We start from the raw sequence: 25,048 nt of genomic DNA on the forward strand, positions 1-25,048 counted from the left end.
GCTACCCAATTCCAGAGGCACATCTGTCTTGCACTGATTCCAGCGATTGTAATGCAAGCTGTCCAGAACTGGTTGCCTTTGTTATGCCTCAAAACCTGGTCGAGATTGTTCTCCACAGCAATCTTCATCATTGCATATACGAACGCCACTTTATGCATCATATCTTCTAAGCTCCGTGGCAAGCCGAGATGTATCTTCAGATCTGCGAATATTCATCATATGCTTCTCTCATTTTTCCCGCAAAATATTTTCAGCTGCTTTATACAGAACTGACTGCAGGCTTCCCTTGGCACCGAAACAGCCAGCTGTCGTCCCACACCGCTTGCGTAAGGTATTCCTTGCGGTTGCAGGACGTTGCTTCTCAGAGCCTGAAACTGGCAATCGCGGTGACTTATGTAAATTCAGAAGGCCTATGAAATTGGGGTAGAGGAACAAGTGTAGGAAGATACACGCTACAGAATTAGCACTCCAATATTGGTGTCGGCTTCTTGCTCCAGGAACGACAACGATTACAGTGAATCCATCTGCCAAAAAAAAAAAAAAAAAAAAAAAAAAGCAAAGTAAGTCTACTGATACTGCTAGATGTTCTAAATGATCCACAAACCGTCCATGGATTCACTCTCATCACCAGAAGAAGTTGGCCCAATAACCATGTCCTACGCGCGACAAGTTCCACCTGTGACCTGCCAAACATCTTACTAAATGTCCACGGCAGGCTCCAATGTCGATCACAGAAGAGCGGGTCCAATGCAAGACAGTCCTCACAGGCTAATCTCCTCCTTTCGTCGACGGACGTGGATCCTGGCCGTCGGATCCGGAAACAGATGAATGCCCTGACTCCAAACTCGCGGTGGCTGGCCACCCCGATGTTCCAGATCGTACTTGAGAAGAATATGACACAAGGCTGCTTTGATCTCGGCGGCCGCAAAAAACCGCCCAGGACAGGCGTGCTTCCCGTATCCGAACCCCATGTGTTTCTCCGTTGCGGACACCAGTTGGTGCTGGCCCTCTTGCCCTGATGCCTGTCGTAGCTTGTAGAACCGGTAGCCGTCGTATCGCCGAGGGTCCGGGTAGATCTCAGGCTCCCACATGGTGTGGGCAGACACCATGAGTGTCGTGCCTCGGGGGATACGCAGGCCATCAGACAAGTGTATATCGCTCTGCGCGATGCGGCCCATGGATACTATCAAAGAACACCTAGATTAGTTTGCCATTCCAGACGGGCGGCAAGGGAAGGGGGACGTACACAATCTGTTCGGCGCCAGGCGTTGGCTTTCCTTCAATGCGCTGTCCATCAGTTTGAGCCGGTACAAAGCGGCCCTGGTCCATCCCTCATCACCCAGCACGGATATAATTTCTGCGCGAATATCCCGGATTAGGTCTGGATCCGTGCAGAGGTCCATGAGCGCCTGCGCCAAGAGGTTGGAGGTTCCATGGATCGCGGCAAATGAGAGCAGCAGTTGTGCGGCCACGGCATCATATGGTTGATCGCCATAAGAATCTTCCAGCCAGTCGATGACATCCGCGCGAGACGGCGCAGGTTTACCCTGAGCGGCCCGGTTGGCCCTGTCGGCTCGTCGCTGGGCCACCAAAGGTTCAAGGATCTCTCGCGCTTCGGCAATCTGAGCCTGCAAGATTTGGCATGCGGGCAGGAAGCGAGCCACGATAGGTCGTAGGAACTTGGGCCAAAAGTGAAGTGCTTGTGCTGCTCGGTAGACATTGTGCGTGTAGGTGATAATGATGTTGTGCCACTTGGGATCCCGGCATTTCTCTTGTCCGATAAAGGATTTGGATGCCATCTGCGCGACGAGTTTGAGAGCCGTTTGACAAGGGCTGATCTCATGCCATTCTATTACCGCGTAGAGGAATGTCAGCATTCATCTCCCGACACCGAAGCGATCATCTGGTGTGTGCTCACCGGAGTCATCGGTCAAGGTTGTGGATAGTGCGTCGGCGACCTCTACAGACAAGTCCTCTGTCATATATGCTACTCATTTGATTGATATTAGCCAAGGACCGTGTTGATCAGAGACTGGCCGGATGATGTAACTACCTAGTGCCTGCGTGAGGCTCGTCTTAAGGATCGTGTTCAACGGGTTTCTTGGATCCAAGATCAATTTGAATGGCTCAAACCCCGGGATGTCGGGGTGAAACTCCTAGACAGGCTACTCAGCAACGACGAGGATGAAGTTTCTGGACATGGAACGACGAACGGAGGCGATGAAATGGTCCAGACTGAGGCGATCATCGCTGCGAACCTCTCGGGCGTATCGAGGCGACAGGACCAACAAAGACCCGTTGTCAGTGAGAATGCGAAAGGCATCAGGAGACTGGCATGACAATGGACTTCAGCACTCCATATCCTGAATAACGTAGATTTCTCTCTGACTCACCTTCTCAAAGCCGTTCTGAAGAAGACGTGCCGCGTCTGAGCGAAATCGCTTCTTCGCCGCGGTGCGAAAGATGTCCCAGGCTCTTCCACTATTGATCACCGTCAAGGTCGATGGAAAGAGGTATGATGAGACAAGAAGAAGGGTCAAAGGACCCAGGAATAAGGTAATGGCCACACTCCAGGCCCAGTTTGAGACCAGAGGCACGTTATCCATGCTGTCTCAAAGTCGCTTGGACGAGTTGCTAGATACTATTGTTACGTCTCTGGTGAGAAATACAAAGATGAAGAAGACATGACCAAGAGATGTGATCGTACCGACTCCACTCCTTTGTGCAAGGAGCATCCTTGGATCGACGAATGCATATGCAGGTCAGCCCTGGGATCTCCGGCAGCGCCATATTGTTTGCTCACCGCTCCCTTGAACCGTGTCTGGCCAGTCTGTGACTGCTGTATGGAGTGGGGTGAATGCTTCCCAAGTAGGAAATCCATTTTTCTGACCTATCCATGCCCAAAATTTGGTCGATAAGGTGCTTTTGTCGTGTGTTCGATAGTTTCAATGTTGACGGGGGGGTGGCAGTAGCCGAGGCAACACAGCTTTCTACATATCTACATACACTTGTAGAGCTACGCCCACTCAGCCGTTTATTATTGAACTTAGATCTCACAGCTCACCTATTCTCCATTTGCACAATCTCACAATGAGAGAAACTGAGCCTGTTGCGATTATTGGCACAGGATGTCGCTTTCCCGGGGGCGCTTCTTCCCCTGCTAAGCTCTGGGAGCTTCTCCGAAATCCCCGTGAGATTGCGCGCAAGATACCGGCCAACCGATTCAATATCGACGCATTTTATCATCCAGATGGAGACCACCATGGCACGACAAACGTCCAGGAATCATATTTCTTGGACGAGGATATCCGAGCCTTCGATGCCGCCTTCTTCAATATCTCGCCGACGGAAGCGGCAGCGATGGATCCGCAACAGCGATTACTCCTAGAGACAGTGTACGAATCGCTTGATGCCGCGGGGTTACGAATGGATGTGCTGCAGGGATCAATGACTGGGGTATTCTGTGGTGCCCTCCGCAATGACTATAGTCAAATCCAGGCGATGGACCCCCAGGCACTCCCAGCGTACATGGTTACGGGCAATTCGCCGTCAATCATGGCCAATCGCATCTCCTACTACTTTGACTGGCGTGGTCCCTCCATGACAGTTGATACGGGATGTTCATCAAGTCTTCTAGCTGTCCATCTCGCAGTCGAAGCTTTGCAGAACGATGACTGTTCCCTGGCAGTGGCAGTAGGGAGCAACCTCATCCTGTCACCCAATGCCTATATCGCAGACTCTAAAACACGGATGCTGTCTCCTACCGGTCGGAGTCGCATGTGGGACAGCAAGGCTGACGGCTACGCACGCGGCGAAGGTGTTGCATCGGTGGTTTTGAAACGGCTGCGGGACGCAATCATCGATGCGGACCCCATCGAGTGCGTGATCCGAGCCACCGGGGCGAATTCAGACGGGCGAACTATGGGGATCACTATGCCTAATGCCAAGGCACAGCAGTCGTTAATCCTCAAAACCTACGCCCGCGCGGGACTATCTCCTCAAGACCGGCCCGCGGATCGGTGCCAGTATTTCGAGGCCCATGGGACAGGGACCCAGGCCGGAGATCCCCAGGAAGCGGCTGCAATACACGCAAGTTTCTTTGGGCCTGAATGCGTTGCGGATCCACCTAACCGACTGTATGTGGGATCGATCAAGACGGTTGTTGGACATACAGAGGCCACTGCTGGACTGGCGGGACTGATCAAGGCTTCCCTGTCGCTGCAGCACGGGATGATCGTTCCTAATCTCCTGATGCAGCAGCTCAATCCAAAGATAGAAGCGTTTGCCGCTCAGCTATGTATCCCAACGGAGTGTGTTCCGTGGCCTGCGCTCCCAGAGGGCTATCCCCGCAGAGCCTCGGTGAACTCTTTTGGTTTTGGGGGCGCCAATGTGCATGTTGTCCTGGAAAGCTACACTTCCCGGGAGATCAACCCGTCTCATAACCTGCCCTCCAGCCTGCCTTTCGTCTTCTCGGCTGCCTCGGAGCGGACACTAACATCCGTCCTGGAATCCTACGCGACATTCCTACGCGAACACGCAGCAGTCAGTCTTCTTAGTCTGGCGGTGTCGATGTGGACTCGGCGTTCCGCTCATCGCCACCGCCTGACGCTCATAGCACACTCGGTAGAGGAATTACAAGACCAGATTGACACAGAACTAAGTCGAAGGGCCACGGGTAAACCCTCCTCCATCGTCTCCAGATCTATCAGTCGGCCCAGGCGCGTTATGGGTATCTTTACGGGTCAAGGAGCCCAGTGGCCGCAAATGGGACTCGATCTGGTCGAGGCAAGTCCTCGGATTCGACAATGGATAGCGGATCTGCAGGAAGCTCTAGATCAGCTCCCTCTGGAATTCCGCCCGGAATTTTCTCTCCTCCAGGAATTGTCACGGCCAGCATCCTCTTCGCGCGTACACGAGGGCCTTCTTTCTCTCCCTCTGCGGACAGCGCTGCAAATCATGCAAGTCAATATCCTTTGTGCGGTAGGGATTGAGTTTAGCATGGTCGTCGGCCACTCCTCTGGGGAGATTGTAGCAGCCTATGCTGCGGGTGTGCTGACCGCCTCGGATGCCATCCGCATTGCATACCTTCGGGGACGAGCAATTGACGAGTCGCGGGATTCAACGGGTCGTATGATGGCTGTCAATCTGACGTGGCAGCAGGCACAGGCTGTTTGCGCCGTAGAACCTTATTCCGGACGCATCAGCGTGGCGGCTGCCAACTCCCCTTCCAGCGTCACCCTGTCCGGGGACGCAGAGGGCCTGCGGGACTTGGAGTGGCTGCTGAAGAGCCTGGGCTTCACTCCGCGTATGCTCCAAGTGGACACCGCATATCATTCTCCATATATGAAACCGTGCGCAGACCCATATCGTCAGGCAATGCAAGCCTGCCCAGTTGCTCTGGCACCGTCTGTCGCTCGCTGGTACTCTAGCGTTTACCCCGGGGAGGTCATGACTGAACATGACCAGAACCAACGGACGGGAGAGTACTGGGTCGAGAATATGTTACGCCCCGTCCAGTTCGCCCAGGCCCTGGAGGCAGCCGTACGAGAGGCCGGAGCACCAGATGTCATCGTCGAGGTCGGGCCACATCCGACCCTCAGAGGGCCGGTCCTGCAAACCTTGTCGAAAGTGAACTCGGCCCATTCAACAATCCCTTATCTTGCCCTTGCTGAGAGAGGAAAGCCCGGTCCTGATTGCTGGGCAATGGCTCTGGGATTGGCCTGGGCGCATCTCGGCCCTAGTGTCGTCCGTCTCGAGGACTATGTCTCCCTCCTTGATCCCGGCCAATCGCATGTGCCGGTAGAATCGCTACCACTCTACCCTTTCGATCACTCTCAGACCTACTGGGCGCAGTCGCGAATATCATTGAACTATAACCATTGCGTTACACCCCCGAACGCCCTCCTCGGTGTTTTCAGCCCGGAGACCGGACCAGGAGAGTTCCGTTGGCGAAACTACCTGCGGCCAGAGGAGCTGCCCTGGTTGGCGGACCGTCGTGTCGGATCCAGACCTGTTTTCCCTGAGACTGGATATGTATCGATGGCACTGGAGGCAGGGATGATAATGGCAGACACCAAGGGACTCCGCTTGCTGAGTGTCAAGGATTTAACCGTCCACACCCCACTCCCCATCCAGAACGATCCCATCGGCACGGAAGTACTTGTCACAGTGGATGGTATTTCCTCGCATGACGGAGTCATTTCCGCCCTGTTCCGCTGCGAGGCTGCTGTATCAGGCGAGTTTGTCAAGTGTGCAACAGCCAAGATGATCATGCATCCAGGGGATCCGGACCGTGCTCTCCTCCCCCCACAAGGCCAGCTGGCTCCCGCAGTAGAACCAGTGGATATCAACGGGTTCTATAATAGTCTGCGCTGCGTGGACTATCACTGTACTGGGTCTTTTACTGGCTTGACAGGACTCCACCGACGGCGGGATCTCGCCACTGGAACGATTCACGTCCCCTCGAGAGATCCTGACGGGCCTATTAATCTCCATCCCGTAACCTTGGAGCTCGCTATTCAAGCAATGATTGCCGCGCTGGGTGCGCCCGACGAGGGGCTACTGACCGGAGCATTGCTGTCCAAAACTGTGGACAACATCTGGATCGATCCTGCCTTATGTGCCCTTGGAAAGGAAATGACGGTAGTCAGCTATCTGACCGATGTCGACGGAGATCATATCCGGGGTGATATCGATATATTTACAATGGATGGGCAAAAGGCCGTCCAGCTGGAGGGCGTTTGCCTCGTATGCCAGCCATCTGGGAATGCACCGACGGATACGCAGATCCTTTCCCAGACCGAATGGGGCCCGCTTGAGCCCAGTCTGAAGAGGGCATCACACCCATTGCCAGCGGATGTTCTAGAACTATACTCTCTCCGAGATGAGCTTGCGCTACTGTATATCAAACAGGCCGGCCATGGACTGACAGACTCAGAGCGAAGTGGATTGGATTGTGATGGCACTCGGCTGCTAGCACAGATGAACCAGTGCATTGTGGATAGTCACGAGGGACTACAGCTTGCAGGCTCGTCCGAACGGTTGGACCAGAGTGTTGAGGCCTTCAGGGCTGGATTGGGCCCTTCTCTCGAGGACCCCGGTCTCAGGGCGATTGCTGCAGTTGGCCAACAGCTGCCTCACGTCCTGCGCGAATCGGGTCGTCAAAGAGTGGCCTGGCCGCACTTCGACGAAGGAAACGAGTATTTGAAGCAGGACGTTCAGGTCTCCCACCTGGTAAACAATCTCATCTCCGTGGTCAGTCAGACGTGTTTCCGCTTTCCGCAGATGGACATCCTTCAGATCGGCACGTTGGGAGGTTCAGTTCACTCTGTACTGAGGAAGATGGGCAGGAGCTTCCGGTCATTCACCTATGCAGCGCCCTCTCAACCGATAGATGGGGCCGACCTTGAGCGGCCTGGCGAGGTGCAACGCAAAACCTTCGATGTCGATCGAAATCCCCTCGAGCAGGGCTACCAGGATCATGCCTACGATATGGCTCTTTTCACCACCGCGAGATTCCCCCGAGAGGTCGCAGTGACCCATATCCGTCGCTTGCTCAAGCCTCGCGGATTCCTGGTCCTACTGGTACGATCGAACCCTGATATCACACATTTGAATCTTCTATTCGGCCCTCCTGCGAGATGTATAGAGACATGCTCCGGTGAGCAAGTTATCACTAGGGAGCACTGGATTGAGCTACTGTCTACACACGGGTTCTGGGTGGAGTCGCTCGATGCACCCAACGAATTTGCAAGCCTCCAGGGCTTCTCTCTCCTTCTTTGCCGGGCACCGGGCGACTACAAAAAACAATCGTCTCGCGGAGACCTGCTGCTAGTAGGCGGTGACGCTAGGAATGCAGACTGCGTCATATCAGAGCTTGCTGAATTGGTACAAGGCAGATTTGATCAGGTTCTTCGATCGCCATCCCTGGATCTGGTGGAGGTCACTGATCCGTCTGAGCTGACGGTTCTATACCTGGTCGACGATCGAGATCTCACCGAAGCCAGCCTGAGCGGACTGCGGACACTGATTACCGCCTGCAAGCGGGTCTTATGGGTGACATGTGAGAAGACCGATCAGCCGAACGGTGGATTGACGAGAGGTCTTCTTCGCAGTATCATGACCTCTGAACGACTGTCCTGTCAGCTGCAGCTGCTACACATCACGGATCCGGCTGGAGTGTCAGCGAAAGTCCTGACCATCGCCCTTGAACGCTTGGTCCAAGCCAGTGCAGCTCAGGAATGTCCTGATTCGTGTGGATTGGACAGCATTGAGCCCGAGGTTGAATATGACGGCTCTATGTTCCGCATTCCTCGTCAATACCACAACTATTCCACTGGGCTGCGCCATCTAGCTAGGCGGCAGACGGTGACAGACTGTGTGGACCTCAGCCAGGGAGTGGTACAGGTTCTCCCCCCGGCCGCTGACGCGACTCGTGAAGGGTTCCGACTACTCTCGGTGGCTCAACCCCCGCAAACCTCAGACGACGGATCGACCATTTGCCTGCGAGTGCGATATTCCAGTCTCGCCGCAGTACGAGTAGCAGGGACAATGTTCCTGCGACTGGTCATAGGGAGGGAGGTTAGCAGCAACAACAGAATGATTGCTCTGTCGTCCCACATTGCATCTCAGGTGATCGTCCCGGAGTCGTGGGCGTGGCCACTGCCAGACACAGTGTCGAAAGCCCAAGAGCAGTCTTTTCTGCACGCCACGGCGGCTGCTCTGCTGGCGGGATACCTTGTCGACCAGATTCCAGCGTTCGGGACGCTCGTGGTGCACGAGGCCGACCGGGTCTTCCAGTCAATCGTCCACCAAAGCCCAACCTGGCGCAATGTTAAAGTCATCTTCAGTACCAGCACAAGCAACCCGGACAGGGACGGACCGGTGTTGTCCTTGCACGAGCATAGTACCGCGCGACAGTTATCACAAGTACTGCCCTCGGATGTATCGGCTGTGGCTCTTTTGAATCGCCGGGGACAGAGCATATATGACCGTATGTTGTCGCTCTTGCCTGACAACGCGACACGGATCCAAATAGACGACGTCTACTGTGTATCTGCGTCCACAATGACGACCAAGGGGCGTGATTCTTTGCTCGTAGCCAAAGCCTTCATAACCGCCTGCATGGTGGCGTACACCAGCTGCGAGGCGGTCTCATTGACCTCCGTGGATTCGGTGCTAATTGCTAATGTTGCGGAGTACCCTACCACTCATTGCCACCAGGGGATTATAGATTGGGACCTTTCGATTCGGGTGCTGGCCCAGATACCAACTGCCAGTTCCCAGGTGCGGCTGTCGCAGAAGAAAACCTACATACTAGTAGGACTTGACAGCGAACTGGCCCGAATGGCCTGTCTCTGGCTGGCAGCACACGGGGCAAGATGGATTCTCCTCGCTAGCTCCAAACCGGAGCCGGATGCGTGGTGGTTGGAAGAAGTTTCCAGTCGCGGAACGCGCATCACTTTTTCGACAATGTAAGTGACGCACCCAGGTAGTTGCATTGCACACAAAAAACTGATAGATGCCAGGAACCTGATCGACGGCGTTTCCGTCAGAAGTTTGCATCAGAGCATCGCCCACCCGTTCCCTCCGGCCGTAGGAGGAGTGCTGATTGAGCCCGGGCCGCTGCCTGACTGCTCCTTGTCTAAGCTCACCGCGGGAGTACTCCAAAGCCAACTGCATCCGGTTTTGAAGGAGCTGCAGCTGCTAGATGAGCTTCATGAAAACCCAACCTTGGACTTTTGGGTGCTCATCGGATCGATTGCAGGAACGCTAGGCCACGCGGACCAGGCAATGACCGCGGCTATGTCCGAGAGGATGGCCACATTGGTCCGCCAACGTCGGTCTCGGGGCAGGCCGGCGAGCCTGGTACATCTGGGAGAGATCAGCGGCATTGACATCCCCTCTGCCAGGCCGCGCCCTTGGTGGGGTCCGGCCGCTGTAACCCAGCGGGATATTGACGAAGTACTCAGCGAAGCAATCCTTTGCGGAGACCCAAATTCCACTCGCAGCGCCGAGTTCATTGTGGGCCTTCGACATCAGAGTTTGCAGAATGGTCGCATGGCCTGTCCAGTGCCGAAGTTGTGGCCGTTCTACTCTTACACAGCCACCGCGAGTCAGGACCAGGTGCCTCCGTTGCCTGAGTCCCAGTCAACTAAAGATCTCGTGGCCGCGGCGACCAGCCGGGAGGAAAAGACTGAGGCAATCGCGGCCTGCCTCATGGAGAAGATCCGGGCCAGACTGAATCTGACTGCAGATGCACCGCTCTCCTCCGACACGCTAATTCCGGAGCTTGGGGTTGACTCGCTCGTCGCTGTTGAGCTACGCAGGTGGTTTGCAAAAGAATTGGCTGTCGACATACCGATTGTGTTGATTCTCAGCGGTGCATCTGTGGGCGAATTGGCACATTCAGCTGCCTCAAAGCTCTGTAATGGCAACAGCGGACTACGTAATAGTATTAGCTCAGTGTAGGTCGGCAGAAAAGTGCGAATAAATGGGCGTGGCGCTTTTTTCAATAGTCTACTTCATGTTACATGTCTCGTGCAGTGTCGATCAAATTCATGCAAGGGGGAATTAGCCCTGCATCTGGCGGTCTGCAATCTCAGCTCGTACTTATAAAGCGCAAAGGCCCTTCTGCAGGACAGGTTCCTGCATATTTGTCGGTAAATCGCACACGACGTAGACATTGACTACTATCAATATGGAACCACACGACGAGACGGATCTAGTCAGCTTTGCTTTTAGTGGTCCTACCACGTTTGACCCAACTACACCCATCTATCTGGATGCCCAGAATCCCTCGCGCGCGTTCAATGCCAGACAATTCCGACTGCTGGTGCGATCACTCATTGCTGGGCTCAGAGCTCGAAATCTGGAGCCCGGAAATTGTGTCCTAGTGCAGCTAGAGAATACTGTGATCACGCCCCAACCCCATGACTATGAAATGAAACCGTTGACATTAACATAGGTCATACACTCTGCTCTTTTCTTCGCCATCGTCGGTGCCGGCGGCGTCTATATGGGCTGCGACGTGGGTAGTCCCGCCCATGAACTGACTCATCTGCTGCGTCTCGCCGAGCCTCGGCTGGTGATCACTGCCCCAGGTGCATTATCAACTCTGGAGGTGTGCAGCAAGCAGGGAATCTTCCCAGGTCAAATCCTCTTGGTGGATGAGCTCTCTATAGACAATATAGTCCAATTTGCGCACAGTGCGGCGGCGCAGACAGAGGGTCTTATTGACCAAACGGCCGAACCGCCTATGCGCCTGGAGAATCTGCTCCGGCACGGGGAGTCCGACTGGCTTCGTTTCGAAGATAGTGGACAGAGCAAGAGGACACCGGCAGCCATGTTCTTAACCAGCGGCACCAGCGGGCTCCCCAAGGCCGCGATTCGAACCCACCACACAATCATCTCCCACCATCTGAGCGTCCACTACCAAGTGCCGTACCCCGTCGTCCGCCTGATGGCACTACCCATGTACCATTCCTTTGGCGATTTTTGGACCAACATCTTTCCCATTCGGTACGGCGAGCCCTTGTACGTCCTTCCGCGCTTCGACATCTCCGCTTTTCTCGATGCCGTCCGCCAGCACCACATCTCGGAGACGTATATGGTCCCCGCCATGGTGCAAATTCTGAACCAATCCTCCCTGCCGGTCGCCGAAAGCTTGTCCTCCCTGCGCTACGTTGGTATTTCGGGAGCCCCCATCGACGGGTTCACCATGCAGCGATTCCAGCGCCTCCTGTCGCCGGACGCCGTAGCGGGAAATCTGTGGGGCATGACTGAGGTGGGAGTGGTGTTCCAAAATCGCTACGGCGTGGCACCGCAATTCGGCAGCGTGGGGACTCTGTTGCACGGATACGAGCTGCGCTTTGTCGATCCCGCCACGGGCGAAGACGTTGCCGGGATACCTGACTCTCCGGGGGAGTTGTACGTACGTGGGCCGGGGCTCCTCTTGGGGTATAAAGGGCGGACCGATGGCAAAGACGAGCAAGGATGGTTCCGGACGGGGGACATGGTGTATGCGCGAGACGGGAATTACTATATCATCGGGCGGACAAAGGATCTCATCAAAGTGCGAGGGCAAGTACCCGATTCTCTTAACTCCTTTTGTTTTTCCACCCTCTATTGGACATCCCATCCAACTAACATGGGTGTGTGATTCAAGGTACTCCGTTGCGCCAGCAGAGATTGAAGGGATTCTACTAAAAGACCCGGGTGTCAAGGACGCAGCCGTGATCGGGGTCATGCTCCCAGATGGCAGCAGCGAGGTCCCTCGAGCATACGTGGTCCGCGCCGGCATATCTCCCGAGTCGACGGCGGATCAATTGACAGATCTGATCCAAACCCAGTTGGCCAGCTATAAAGCTCTGGATGGAGGGGTCGTCTTTGTGGACGAGATCCCGCGGACGGCCATTGGCAAGCCCCATCGAGTGAGGCTCTCACAGCTGGATCGCGAACGGGAGAAGATCGCCTCTATTTTGGGTCTCTCTGTGCCTGCACAGTGATTATTGACATGAGTGTATGCAGTCGAGAGCTACGAGTGTAGAAGTCCATGTTGTATAATTTAGTTCGGGCGAGTCCAACATTAGTTGGAACCGAACCGCTGCGATTTCGAGTTGAAATTTTAGAAATTGAATCCAAATCAAATCTAATACAATTCAGTTGTGGTTTCACCACAAAAACCCGCCACCAGGCCTAGCTAGGTATAGCTAGGCCCCTACTAACCTATCTAGGCCAGCAGTATGCCTAGGCAATAATAAAAATTTTAATAGTTTTCAGAATTTAATTTCTCCTACCTTAGGCCTATGCTTTAAGCCTATTAAATAGGCTTATATAAAATTATAGTTTTTATATAAAATATATAGTAATTATAGCTATTTTAATATATATTAGAAATATTAATTTAATATCTATAGATTTGAATAGGTGGTGGTTAAAAATATATTCTAACAATGGTGAGTATTAGACCTTAGTGCCCTTATATATCTCTATACTACTTTCATACCAACCTATGATAAAAGTAACTATTCCCTTATATCTCAGCAACTACTAGGTATTTTGAATTAATATTTAAATATTTAGATAGCCTGAATCAGGCTCTACCTAGTGATATAAAAATTATTATCTAAATCCTAGAAAGTAGTGATTACTAAGCAAAATAGTTTTTTGTGGTTTAACCGAAGACTAGAGTTGCATAACCAAACTGCTAAAATCGAATCTGACCCGCACTGAACTTGCAGCAGTGAGGGTTCAGTTCTAAGCCTATGGAATTACACCAGTTTTGGTTTCCCTAGGTTAGAACTAATTCAAATTTGGTTAAAACCGTCAGTTTTGATTTTTGAGGTTTTATCAGATTTAACTAACCAACCCTCACCGTTTTAGATAGAAATCACTAAATACTTAGATATCTCTTATAATTTTATTATCACTAGATAGCCCTAGATCTAGGCTATCTAATGATGTAAATATCAATTTAAAATACCTAGTGGTTGCTGGGATATAAGAGAATAATCATTTCTGTCACAGGTTGGTGTCACACCCTGGGATCCGTCTCTGCTGTTCTCTGCTAGTCAACTACTTTGGGAATAAGGTGATATAGTCTCTGGACTATATCTAATACTTACCTAAGGCCTACCAACCAGGTAGCCTAAGGATATAATAGTATAGTAATCTAAATAAGATTAAGAGTAACCAAAGATAACATAAAAATAATAACAGTAGAGATAGAAGCAAGGCCTATTAAGTATATATACTTAATAGCTTAGAGTAACTAATAAATTAGACTAGTGAACTTATACTTAAGTAAATAACTTATATTAAATATAAGGAACTAACTAAGTATACTAGGTATAATAAGTATCCTTATATATCTAGAGTTCCTCCTATAGTAGTGATGGTAGATAGTATAATAGTATACTAGTAGATAATCCTCTGACTAGTATATAATCTATATTATATACCTATATACCATGTCACATGATGTGGTGGTCTTATATATATCTTTATTATATAAGTATAACTATTTAGTAAGTAACTATTAAACTATTTTCCTATAGAAATCTATCTAGATTAAGTATTTTCCTAGATTACTTAGTAATTATCTTTTATAATTAATTAGTAATTAATAATCCTTTAAATTCTGCCTACTATATCTACCTTATACTAATATAGCTATATTAGTATTATAATATTACCTCCCCCTCTCCTAGTATTTCATCCTTAAAACTTAATTTAAAAGGACAGTGCTTCCTGGGTAGGTATATTTCTAATTTTCTTTCTAACTATATTTATTTATTATACTAAAGTATTATACTAATACTACTCCTAAAAGTATTCCTACCCCTAAACTCCCTTATAAGTATAATTAAGTTACTAGTTATATTTATTAAGCTAAATATATTATTAATAATAGTTTTATTCCTTCTTTTCCTTATAATTACTGTGCTTTATATAGTAAGGTCTATATAATAGATTAAACCTATAAATATTTAAAGTACACATCATATACCTATTAGGGTTATATATATAAAAAAGATTTTCATACCACAAAGGAATAGGATATCCTTAAGAATACTAAAAAAAAGATTACTTCTAAGCTTTCTATAACTAATAATAAGTTAGAGCTTCTTTATCTAGAGCTTCAGTAGTTATAAGAGTATTTAAAGAAAATTTAAAAAGAGTTAATAGAAAAATAATAGAAAGTTACTAAGTCACTAGCTTATTATTTATAACTTTAAAAGTAATAAAAGTTCCTTAAAGAGTATAATTTTAAAATATCAGAACATGACACTAAACTGCTATAGATCTTAGATAAAAAGAAGTTATCTAATTAGCCTAATCCTACTACTAAAACCTAATAGCTAGCTATGACTTCTGATAATCCTAATTTTAATCAGATAGTAGTAGAGATTAATCAGATATCTCCTTCTTTCTAAGAGAACTTTAATCTTTCTTTAAGCAGTATTATTAAATAAGTTAGTAGCAGCCTATTAGGTTCTTAATAGGCTTTTATATATTTTCTGAGGTATTATATCCTTTCTACTTTATAAGGTAATATAGCTTTCTACTAACTCTCTTATAATTTAGGATTTATTTAACCTTATATTCTTACTTAGTGTCCTTATTAATTTCTATATTTTTAGTAATCTTTATGTTTTCTGGTGCTGGTTCTAATAATAAGATATAAAATACTAGATAAATTTTTAATATACTTTTTAGTAGATATAGTTTAGAATTAACTAGCCCTAATTTTTCTTTAATAGTAAAGGATCTAATTTTCTAATAGTTTAGTTTTTAACTTAGTCTTTTTATTTTAATATTTCTATAGAGTAGGTAAACTTTCTCCCTCTTTTTTAGGTCTAGAGTACTCCTGTGCTTTTTATTATAATAAATTATTATATAGAGGTTTATAAATTTAATATCCCTTAAAAGTTAAGTCCTTAAATAATTAATAGTATCTACTATTTCTTTAGCTTCTTCTATAGTAGGTATTTTATTCCTTAGTTCTCTAATTAATATAGGGTTATATCTATAATTAGTAAAGAAAGGTATCTCCCCTATAGTTAAGTAAATAGTATTATTATATATAAACTATATTATTAGTAGGTAAGCTACCTAATTATCTTATTAATAATTTATATAGTATTATAAGTATTACTTAATTATCTAGTTTACTTATTTAGTTTATCTATTAGCTTATAGATAATATATAGTTATAAGCCTTTACTCTATTCCTATTAAATCCATTAAGGATTACTAAAATTTTAATATAAATAGTTTATCTCTGTCTAACATAATATATCATAGCATTCTATAATATATAATCATATATCCTATAAGTAGGCTTACTAATTATATTACTATCATATTAATTATAGTTAAGATTAAATAGATGAATTTTATAAGTCTATTAGTTACTATTATTAGATAATTATATCCTCTTAACTTTAGTAATAGTCTAATAAAGTTAACTATAATCTATTCCTATAGTTATTTTAGTGCTTCTAGTAACTACATCTTACTATATAGCTAGTGCCTAGCTAGCTTATCTCTAATATAAGTCTTATATTAGTAAATATATCCCTATATCTTTCTTCTTAGGTTTAGAAAGTAGTAATTCCTTAAAATAGCTTTAGCTATTTTTTCTATTCCTATATAACTATATATTAGATTATTATAGTACTTTATAATAATCTTAGTCCTTATATACTTAGGTATATAGATAAGTCCTTAGAAGTATATTAATCCTCTATTATCCATGGTAAGGTTTTTATTATCTACTAAATTTTTAAGTATCTCTTAGATAATTTAGTCTTTCCTTATTTTCTTAATAATTTTTTAAATAAATAGGTCTTCTTTTAATTTAACTATTACTATAAGTATATAATAATTATATACTAGTATCCTATCCTTTTATTCTTTTAGTATTACTAGTTTAATTATTTTTCCTTATAGTTTATAATCTAGTTACTAACTAAATATATCTACTTATCTATTTTCTATTCCCTTATAGTATATAATCTTATCTTAGCCTATCTAGCCTGTTGCCTAGTGAGTTCTTTTATTATTATAAAGAATATAAGATTTTTATAGTCTATCCTTATAATAATAGTATATTTAGCTCCCTCTAGGTATACCCTCTAGACTTTAAATATTACTATTATAGCTAGCAGTTCCTTATTATAGATATTATAGTTAAGTTCTGCTTAGATTAACTTTCTTAAATAGAAAGTAACTAGTTATAGCTTCCTATCTAGCCCTAGTTAAGTTATCCTTATCCTAATTATATAGTTAGATATATCAGTCTTAATAATAGTTTCTTTTTCTAGATTATATTATACTAATACTAGTGCCTTAGTAATATACTATTTTATTTTATAGAAGATATCTTTATATCCCTTATCCTACTTAAACTCCTTTACTTTCTTTAGTAGTATAAAGAGTAAGTACATAATTTTTATATAGCTAGTAATAAATTATTAATAGTAACTAATAAGTCTAATAAACTATTATACTTCTTTAATATTTTTTAGTTAAGGCTATTTAATAATTGCCTTTACCTTATTCTAGTCTATATATATACCTTTAGTAGATATCTAATATCCTAAGAACTTAGTCTCTTAGATATAGAATTTATACTTTTTAAGTTTTAACTTAATACTTACATCCTAAAGTTTTCTTAAGACCTTACTAATATATCCTATATAGTCTTTCTCTTCTTTTAAGAAGATTAGGATGTTATTTAAGTAAGCTATTATAAAGAGGTCTAAATACTCTTATAATACCTTATTAATAAATCTCTAGAATGATACTAGTACATTAGTAAATCTAAATAGTATTACTAAGTACTTATAATATCTATATTTTATCCTAAAAGCTATCTTCTATTCTTCTCCTTCTGTAATTTAAATATAATTATATATATCTATAATATCTAACTTTATAAACTATTTCACTCCTTAAATTTAATCTTAGATTTTATAAATTAATAGAAGTAGGTAATAATCCTTAATTATAATTATATTTAGTAGCCTATAGTCTATATAGAGTTATAGACTACCATCCTTTTTTAGTATAAAGAGTATACTATATCCTGCTAGTAAGGATAATAATTATATCTTTCTAAGTTATAGTTACTTATTAATATATTCCTTTAGTACTATTAATTCTTTCTCTGATATAGAGTAGATTTTCTTATATACTAGTAATTTTCCTTCCTATAAAGGAATCTTATAGTTATACTTACTATATATTAGTAGGATATATTACTTAGGTTACTTAAATAATTATTACAGCACTAACACAGCCGCGCTAGTGCAAGGCAGGTGTGACAGGCAGAAACCTAAGGATCAATGATCACCAGTTAATCCCAGAGTAATTAGGGTGTAATCCAGAGGAATACTTAATCTAGATAGGCTTCTGCAGAAAAATAGTTTAGTAGTTGCTTACTAAAGTATTATGCTTACAGAAGCAAACATATAATATAGTATATAAATAGTATACTAAGACTATAATATTAGGGTATGTGATATACCACTTCTATATTAAAAATATACCATCAGGTATACCAACTAAGGAACTCTGGATATATAAGGATACTTATTTATACTATATCTAGCACTCTTAGTTTAGTTCCTTATATTTAATATAAATTATTTACTTAAGTATAAGATCACTAGTCTAATTTATTAGTTACTCTCTACTATTAAGTATATATACTTAATAGGCCTTGCTTCTATCTCTATTATTATTATTCTTATATTACCTTTAGATTATCCTTGATCCTGTCTAGATCATTATATTATTACATTATTAAGGCTACCTGGTTAGTAGGCCTTAGGTAAGTATTAGATATAGTTAAGGGACTATATCACCCTATTCCTAAAGTAGTTAACTAGCAGAGAATAGCAGAGACAGATCCCAGGGTGTAATAAATTAAATATTATATAGAATAAATTACTTTAGGAAGTTTGATTAACTCTTAATATTAAATATTATAGTAAGGAATGCACTATAAACCCCTATTAGCTTAAATATTAGTTAGGTGCCTGCTGCATAACAGCTATAGTCTTTAACAGAAGAACTAAGGGGTATGGTTAAGCAGCTCTAGGAGTATATCTAATAATTAGAAGGTTAACTAATAGCTAAGTCTATTAAAGTCAGACTACCTAAACTATTTAATAGAAATAGGTCTAAGCTATAAGCATTCCTTATATAGCTAGATATATATATCTATATAAATAGGGAAAGACTTACTACTAAGGTGGAAAGGGTCTTACTTATAGTAACCTATCTAACTAGACTAGTATTTAATTAGTTTAAACTATTCATTAGGGATTACTAAGAATATAAAGAGGATAATTAAGCCCCTAAGACTAATAAAATATTTACTAGCTATAATGCTTTTAAGAAGCAATTAGAGGATACTTTTAGTAATATTAATAAAGAAAGGAATACTAAGTAATAGTTATAGTAACTTAAGTAAATAAGATCTATAGGGGAATATATATTGAAATTCTAATAGATTATATCTTACCTAAACTAGGATAAGGATATGAATATTACATGATTTAAAGAAGGCTTAAAGCTAGAAATCTAGGAGAAGTTAATCTGGATAGAGCAACTAGATAAGCTTAATAAAATAATTATATAGGCAGTCAAGATTAATAATAAACTGTAAGACTTCTATATATATAGATAGGAGTAAAGTAACTAGAATAGCTTTAGTAATAGATATACTATAAACTATTAACTAAATAATAAGAGGCTAGCTTAGCTATAGAGCTAAGGATATATAGATCCTTATAGGCTAAGACTAATAGAGTTAGATATAACTTAATAAACAGTACTCTCTAGTAAGGAGAGAGAATAGTAAAGAAAAGAAAAGTTATGCTTCTAGTATAGGAAGCTAGGATATATATTAAATACCTATAAGTAGTAACCCTAGAAGGGTAAGTAGAATAGGAAGAAGTAGCTATATATAATAAAAGAACTTAGCATTATAACTAGTAGAAATAGTTATAATACTATAGGAATTATTAAAATTAATAAATAACTTAAAAAACTATACCAGGAATGTATGAGTTTAAGTAATAAAGAAATTAAAGTTAAGCTTAAAAAAGAAGCCTCTACTAACTATAAGAGTATGAATAATAATTAGCCTGCTAAAGAATTAAATATTCTTATAGCTACTAATTAGAAATTACTAAATAGTAATATAAATAGTCTTATTAACTAGGAAAATATAACACCAGGAGGACTTATTCACTAATAGATAATACTTACTAGTAAAATATATTAGACTATTAGTTCTAATAAAAAGAAAACTAACTAGGAAGAGCTATATTAAGAGGATTTTCCTATAATAGATTAGGCTACTATTAACCAACCTATTAATCTACTTAACAAAGAGTATAGAACTTAGTGGGTGGGCCTTAATCCTAATAAGGAGCAGCCCTATAAGATTCCTAAGACACCCTATAAATAATCCCTATAAAATAATAATGTGTTACAGCACTGACACAGCCGCACTAGTGCAAGGCGGATGTGACAGGCAGAAACCCAAAGATCAATGATCACTAGTTAATCCCAGAGTGATTAGGGTATAATCTAGAGGAATACTTAATCCAGACAGGTTTCCATAGAAAAATAGTTTAGTAGTTGCTTACTGAATGGTAATACCACAACCTTATAGAGGATAATTTAGGTTTACTCTAAGGATGCCAGATACAGCCCCTCACATGACATGGTATATAGGTATATAATATAAATTATATACTAATTAAAAGCCTATCTACTAGTATACTACTATACTATCTACCATAACTACTCTCAGAGGAACTCTAGATATATAAGGATACTTATTTATACTATATCTAGTACTCTTAGTTTAGTTCCTTGCATTTAATATATTAATCTTACTTAAGTATAAGTTTACTAGTCTAATTTATTAGTTACTCTCTACTATTAAGTATATGTACTTAATAGGCCTTGCTTCTATCTCTACTATTATTATTCTTATATTACCTTTGGTTGTCCTTAATCCTATTTAGATCATTATATTATTACATTATTAGGCTACCAGGTTGGTAGGCCTCAGGCAAGTATTAGATATAGTCTAGGGACTATATCACCCTATTCCTAAAGTAGTTAACTAGCAGAGAACAGCAGAGATAGATCCTAGGGTATAATAAATTAAATACCTTATAGTATAAATCACTTTAGGAAGTTTAATTAACTCTTAATATTAAATATTATAGTAGGAAATACGCTACAAACCCCTACTAGCTTAAATATTAGTTAGGTGCCCGCTATATAATAGCTATAGTCTTTAATAGAAGAACTAAGGGGCATGGTTGAGCAGCTCTAGAAATATATCTAATAACTAGAAGGTTAACTTATAGCTAAGTCTATTAAGGTCAGACTACCTGAACTATTTAATAGAAATAGGTCTAAGCTACAAGCATTCCTTATATAGCTAGATATATATATCTATATAAACAGGGAAAGACTCACTACTAAGGCAGAAAGGGTCTTACTTATAGCAACCTATCTAACTAGACCAGCATTTAATTGGTTTAAACTATTTGTTAGGGATTACTAAGAATATAAAGAGGATAATTAAGCCCCTAAGACTAATGAAATATTTGCCAGCTATAATACTTTTAAGAAGTAATTAGAGGATACTTTTAGTAATATTAATAAAGAAAGGAATACTGAGTGATAGTTATAGTAACTTAAATAAATAGGATCTATAGGGGAATATATATTAAAATTCCAACAGATTATATCCTACCTAAACTAGGATAAGGATATGAATATTATATAATTTAAAGAAGGCTTAAAACTAGAAATCTAGGAGAAGTTAATCTAGATAGAGTAACTAGATAAGCTTAATAAAATAATTATATAGATAGTTAAGATTAATAATAAACTACAAGACTTCTATATGCGCAGATGGGAATGAAGTAACTAGAATAGTTTTAGCAATAAATATACTATAAACTATTAACTAAATAATAGGAGGCTAGCTTAGCTATAGAGCTAAGGATATATAGATCCTTATAGGCTAAGACTAATAGAGTTAGATATAACTTAATAAATAGTACTCTCTAATAAGGAGAGAGAATAGTAGAGAAAAAAGAAGTTATACTTCTAGTATAGGAAACTAGGATATATATTAAATACCTATAAATAATAACCCTAGAAGGGTAAATAGAATGGGAAAAAGCAGCTATATATAATAAAAGAACTTAGTGCTATAACTAGTAGAGATAGTTATAATACTACAGGAATTATTAAAATTAATAAATAACTTAAAAAACTGTACTAGGAATATATAAGTTTAAGTAATAAAGAAATTAAAGTTAAGCTTAAAAAAGAAGCCTCCACTAACTATAAAAGCATGAATAATAATTAGCCTGCTAAAGACTTAAATATTCTTATAGCTACTAATCAGAAATCACTAAATAGTAATGCAGATAGTCTTATTAACTAGGAAAATATAATACTAGGAGGACTTATTCACTAATAGATAATACTTATTAGTAAGATATATTAGACTATTAGTTCTAATAAAAAGAAAACTAACTAGGAAGAGCTAGATTAAGAGGATTTTCCTGTAATAGATTAGGCTACTATTAACCAACCTATTAATCTACTTAATAAAGAGTATAGAACTTAGTAGGTAGGTCTTAATCCTAATAAGGAGCAGCCCTATAAGATTCCTAAGATACCCTATAAATAATCCCTATAAGATGATAATAAAGCAGACTGATACACTATATAGCTATAATAGCTAGATAGAAAATAGTTAGCAGAACTAGAAGTACACTAACTAAATGAAAGAATCCTTAAAAAGGTTAAGTAAGGAGTAAAAGGATGTATATATTAAAATTTAGGATGTTAGACTTAGATTAAATCTTAGGAATAATATATAACCTACTATAGTTAATATATAGTATATTATTAAAAATATAGGAAATGGAATTAAGAGTACTATATAGAACTTTAAGAAGTTTTATAAAAGAAACTATTAGGACTAGTCTATAGGTTATATAATTATAACTAGTGCCTATATTAATACTTTTAAGCATATCCTAGTTATAAAAGTGTGTCCTAGATTATATGCTATAGTAATAATTATAGCATCTACTATAATAATAAATATATAGTGGAATTTTAGCTAGAAATATCAGAAATTATGAAATAGAATGATACTTATCTATGCTGGAAGCTTGAATGCTCTTATAAAGGATATAGAAGATATTTAGAATATAATCTAATATACTAGATAGCATGCTTTAAGGAGCAATGCATTATGTATTATAATAGGAAGCTAGAGGGAGGATATTTCCCTATACCACTATAAAATACTAGGATACTATAATGGGGAACTTAATACCTTATAGTAATAAAGGTATAATATACTAAGTATCTAAAGCTAGATATATATATCCTTAATTAACCAGCTAGAGTAATGATTAATTTAGGGGTAACTAGAAATTATATGCACCTAGAATTTATAAAGAAACTAGGACTGCTAGGGAAAATAAAAGTAGTACCTAAACTAATTATAGGTCTAAATAGAGAGAATTTAGGGACTCTTATAATTATAACTAAGTTAGGATTAGTTCTAATAGTTATATTAGGATATATTAAATATCTAAACTTTAATATTATACTAATAGGATGGTATGATGTAGTGTTAGGGATTTCTTAGCTTAGGAGTTATAACCTAGTGATTAACTAGAGTATAAATTAAATCTAGTTTAAATATAAATACCTATAATAGGACTAGAGTTAAGGGGAAACTGGGGCCTTATAGTGCATTAATATAAAAGGGAAGAATAATAATACTAAGTAGTTAAAGGGTGAACTAAAAAGAGTAGTGACTAGCTAGAAGATAATAGTGGTGCTAGCAGTAATAAAACTATTACAGAGGATTATGATGATGGAGCTACTGGGATAGGCACTAGAGTAAGATAATAATTATACTAATATTATGATGCTAGGAAGTAATGAAGAAGATATCTAGGACTCAGAACCTAGAATAGATAATCTAAGGAAGAATAATCCTAGGAATAGTATTCCTAGGAATACTTTTATCCTAGAACCCCACTTATTCTTAGTAATAATAAATTAGGACTAGGGTAATCCTAAGGAGATTAGTCTTAGGAATACTGAATTTAGGAATAACTAATTAGGGAATAAATTAAAACCAGAACTAACTTTACCCTAGGAATATTTGAAATTCAGGATATTGTTTGAATAACCTAAGTAATATATCCTACTAGAATATAGTAAGCATAATCATTAAATTCCTCTATAGGAAGGAAAATCACTAATATACAGAAAAGTATATTAAATATTAGAAAGAGAATTAGCAACATTAAAAGAATATATTAATAAATAACTATAACTTAGGAAGATATGACTATTAACCTTACCAGCAGGACATGGTGTACTCTTTATACTAAAGAAAGATAGGAGTCTACAGCTTTGTATAGACTATAGACTATTAAATATAATTATAATTAAGGATTATTATCTACTTCTGTTGATCCACAAAATCCAAGATTAAATTTAAGGAGTGAAATAGTTTATAAAGTTAGATATTACTAATACCTACAACCACATTCAGATTATAGATAGTGATAAATGGAAAATAGTATTTAGGATAAAATTTAGGCACTTTAAATATTTAGTTATGCTATTTAGGCTCACTAATACACCTGGGTTATTTTAAAGATTTATTAATAAAGTATTATAGGAATACTTATACTCCTTTATAATAGTATATCTAGATGACATTCTCATCTTCTTAAAAAGGGAGGAAGAATATATAGAATATATTAGTTAAGTATTAAAGAAACTTCAGGAAGCTAATATTAAGCTAAAGCTAAAGAAATATAAATTTTATATTCAAGGGACTAAGTTCCTAGGACACTGGATATCTACAGAGGGAATCTATATAGATATTAATAAGGTGAAAGTAATTATAGAATAGCTATAACCAGAAAACATTAAACACATCTAACAGTTTATTAGACTTATTAATTATTACTAATAATTCATTAGGGGATATATAAAAATCATGTATACACTCTTTAAATTACTAAAAAAATTAAAAGAATTTAAATAGGATAAAGATTATAACAAAGCTTTTATTAAGGTTAAGAAATAAATTATTAGTGCACTAATCCTCATGTAAAGTAACCTAGAAAAAGAAAAAACCCTTAAAACTAATACATCGGACTATGTGATCAGAATAAGACTAATATAATTAGGAGATAATAGAAAACCATAACTAATTATATTCTACTTATGCAAGTTAATTTAAGCAGAACTTAACTATAACATCTATAATAAAGAATTACTAGCTATAGTAGTAGTATTTAAAGTCTAGAGAGTCTACCTAGAAGGAGCAAAATATACTATTATTATAAAAATAGATTATAAGAATCTCACATTCTTCATGACTATGAAAGAACTAACAAGAAGATAAGCTAGATAGGCTAAGACTCTCTTATAATTTAATTTCAAAATT

The 25,048-nt window shown here is 40.7% G+C and overlaps 2 protein-coding genes across 2 annotated transcripts; one reads left to right on the forward strand and one right to left on the reverse strand.

Moving 5' to 3' along the window:
• Window positions 1-761: 761 nt before the first annotated feature.
• pyr3 (cytochrome P450 monooxygenase pyr3) lies at window positions 762-2,606 on the reverse strand (the record flags this gene model as incomplete). Its single annotated transcript, XM_033564712.1, has 6 exons — window positions 762-1,183; window positions 1,247-1,849; window positions 1,919-1,987; window positions 2,054-2,156; window positions 2,214-2,330; window positions 2,394-2,606. 6 exons carry the CDS (start codon window positions 2,604-2,606, stop codon window positions 762-764), a joined length of 1,527 nt encoding a protein of 508 aa, XP_033420603.1.
• A 484-nt stretch (window positions 2,607-3,090) lies between these two features.
• pyr2 (non-reducing polyketide synthase pyr2) lies at window positions 3,091-12,506 on the forward strand (the record flags this gene model as incomplete). Its single annotated transcript, XM_033564713.2, has 5 exons — window positions 3,091-9,473; window positions 9,528-10,389; window positions 10,682-10,912; window positions 10,967-12,152; window positions 12,211-12,506. 5 exons carry the CDS (start codon window positions 3,091-3,093, stop codon window positions 12,504-12,506), a joined length of 8,958 nt encoding a protein of 2,985 aa, XP_033420604.2.
• Window positions 12,507-25,048: the final 12,542 nt, after the last annotated feature.

Source organism: Aspergillus lentulus (assembly GCF_001445615.1).
Source record: "Aspergillus lentulus DNA, contig: Alt01, strain: IFM 54703, whole genome shotgun sequence".
In the NCBI taxonomy this organism is placed as follows: Eukaryota; Fungi; Ascomycota; class Eurotiomycetes; order Eurotiales; family Aspergillaceae; genus Aspergillus; species Aspergillus lentulus.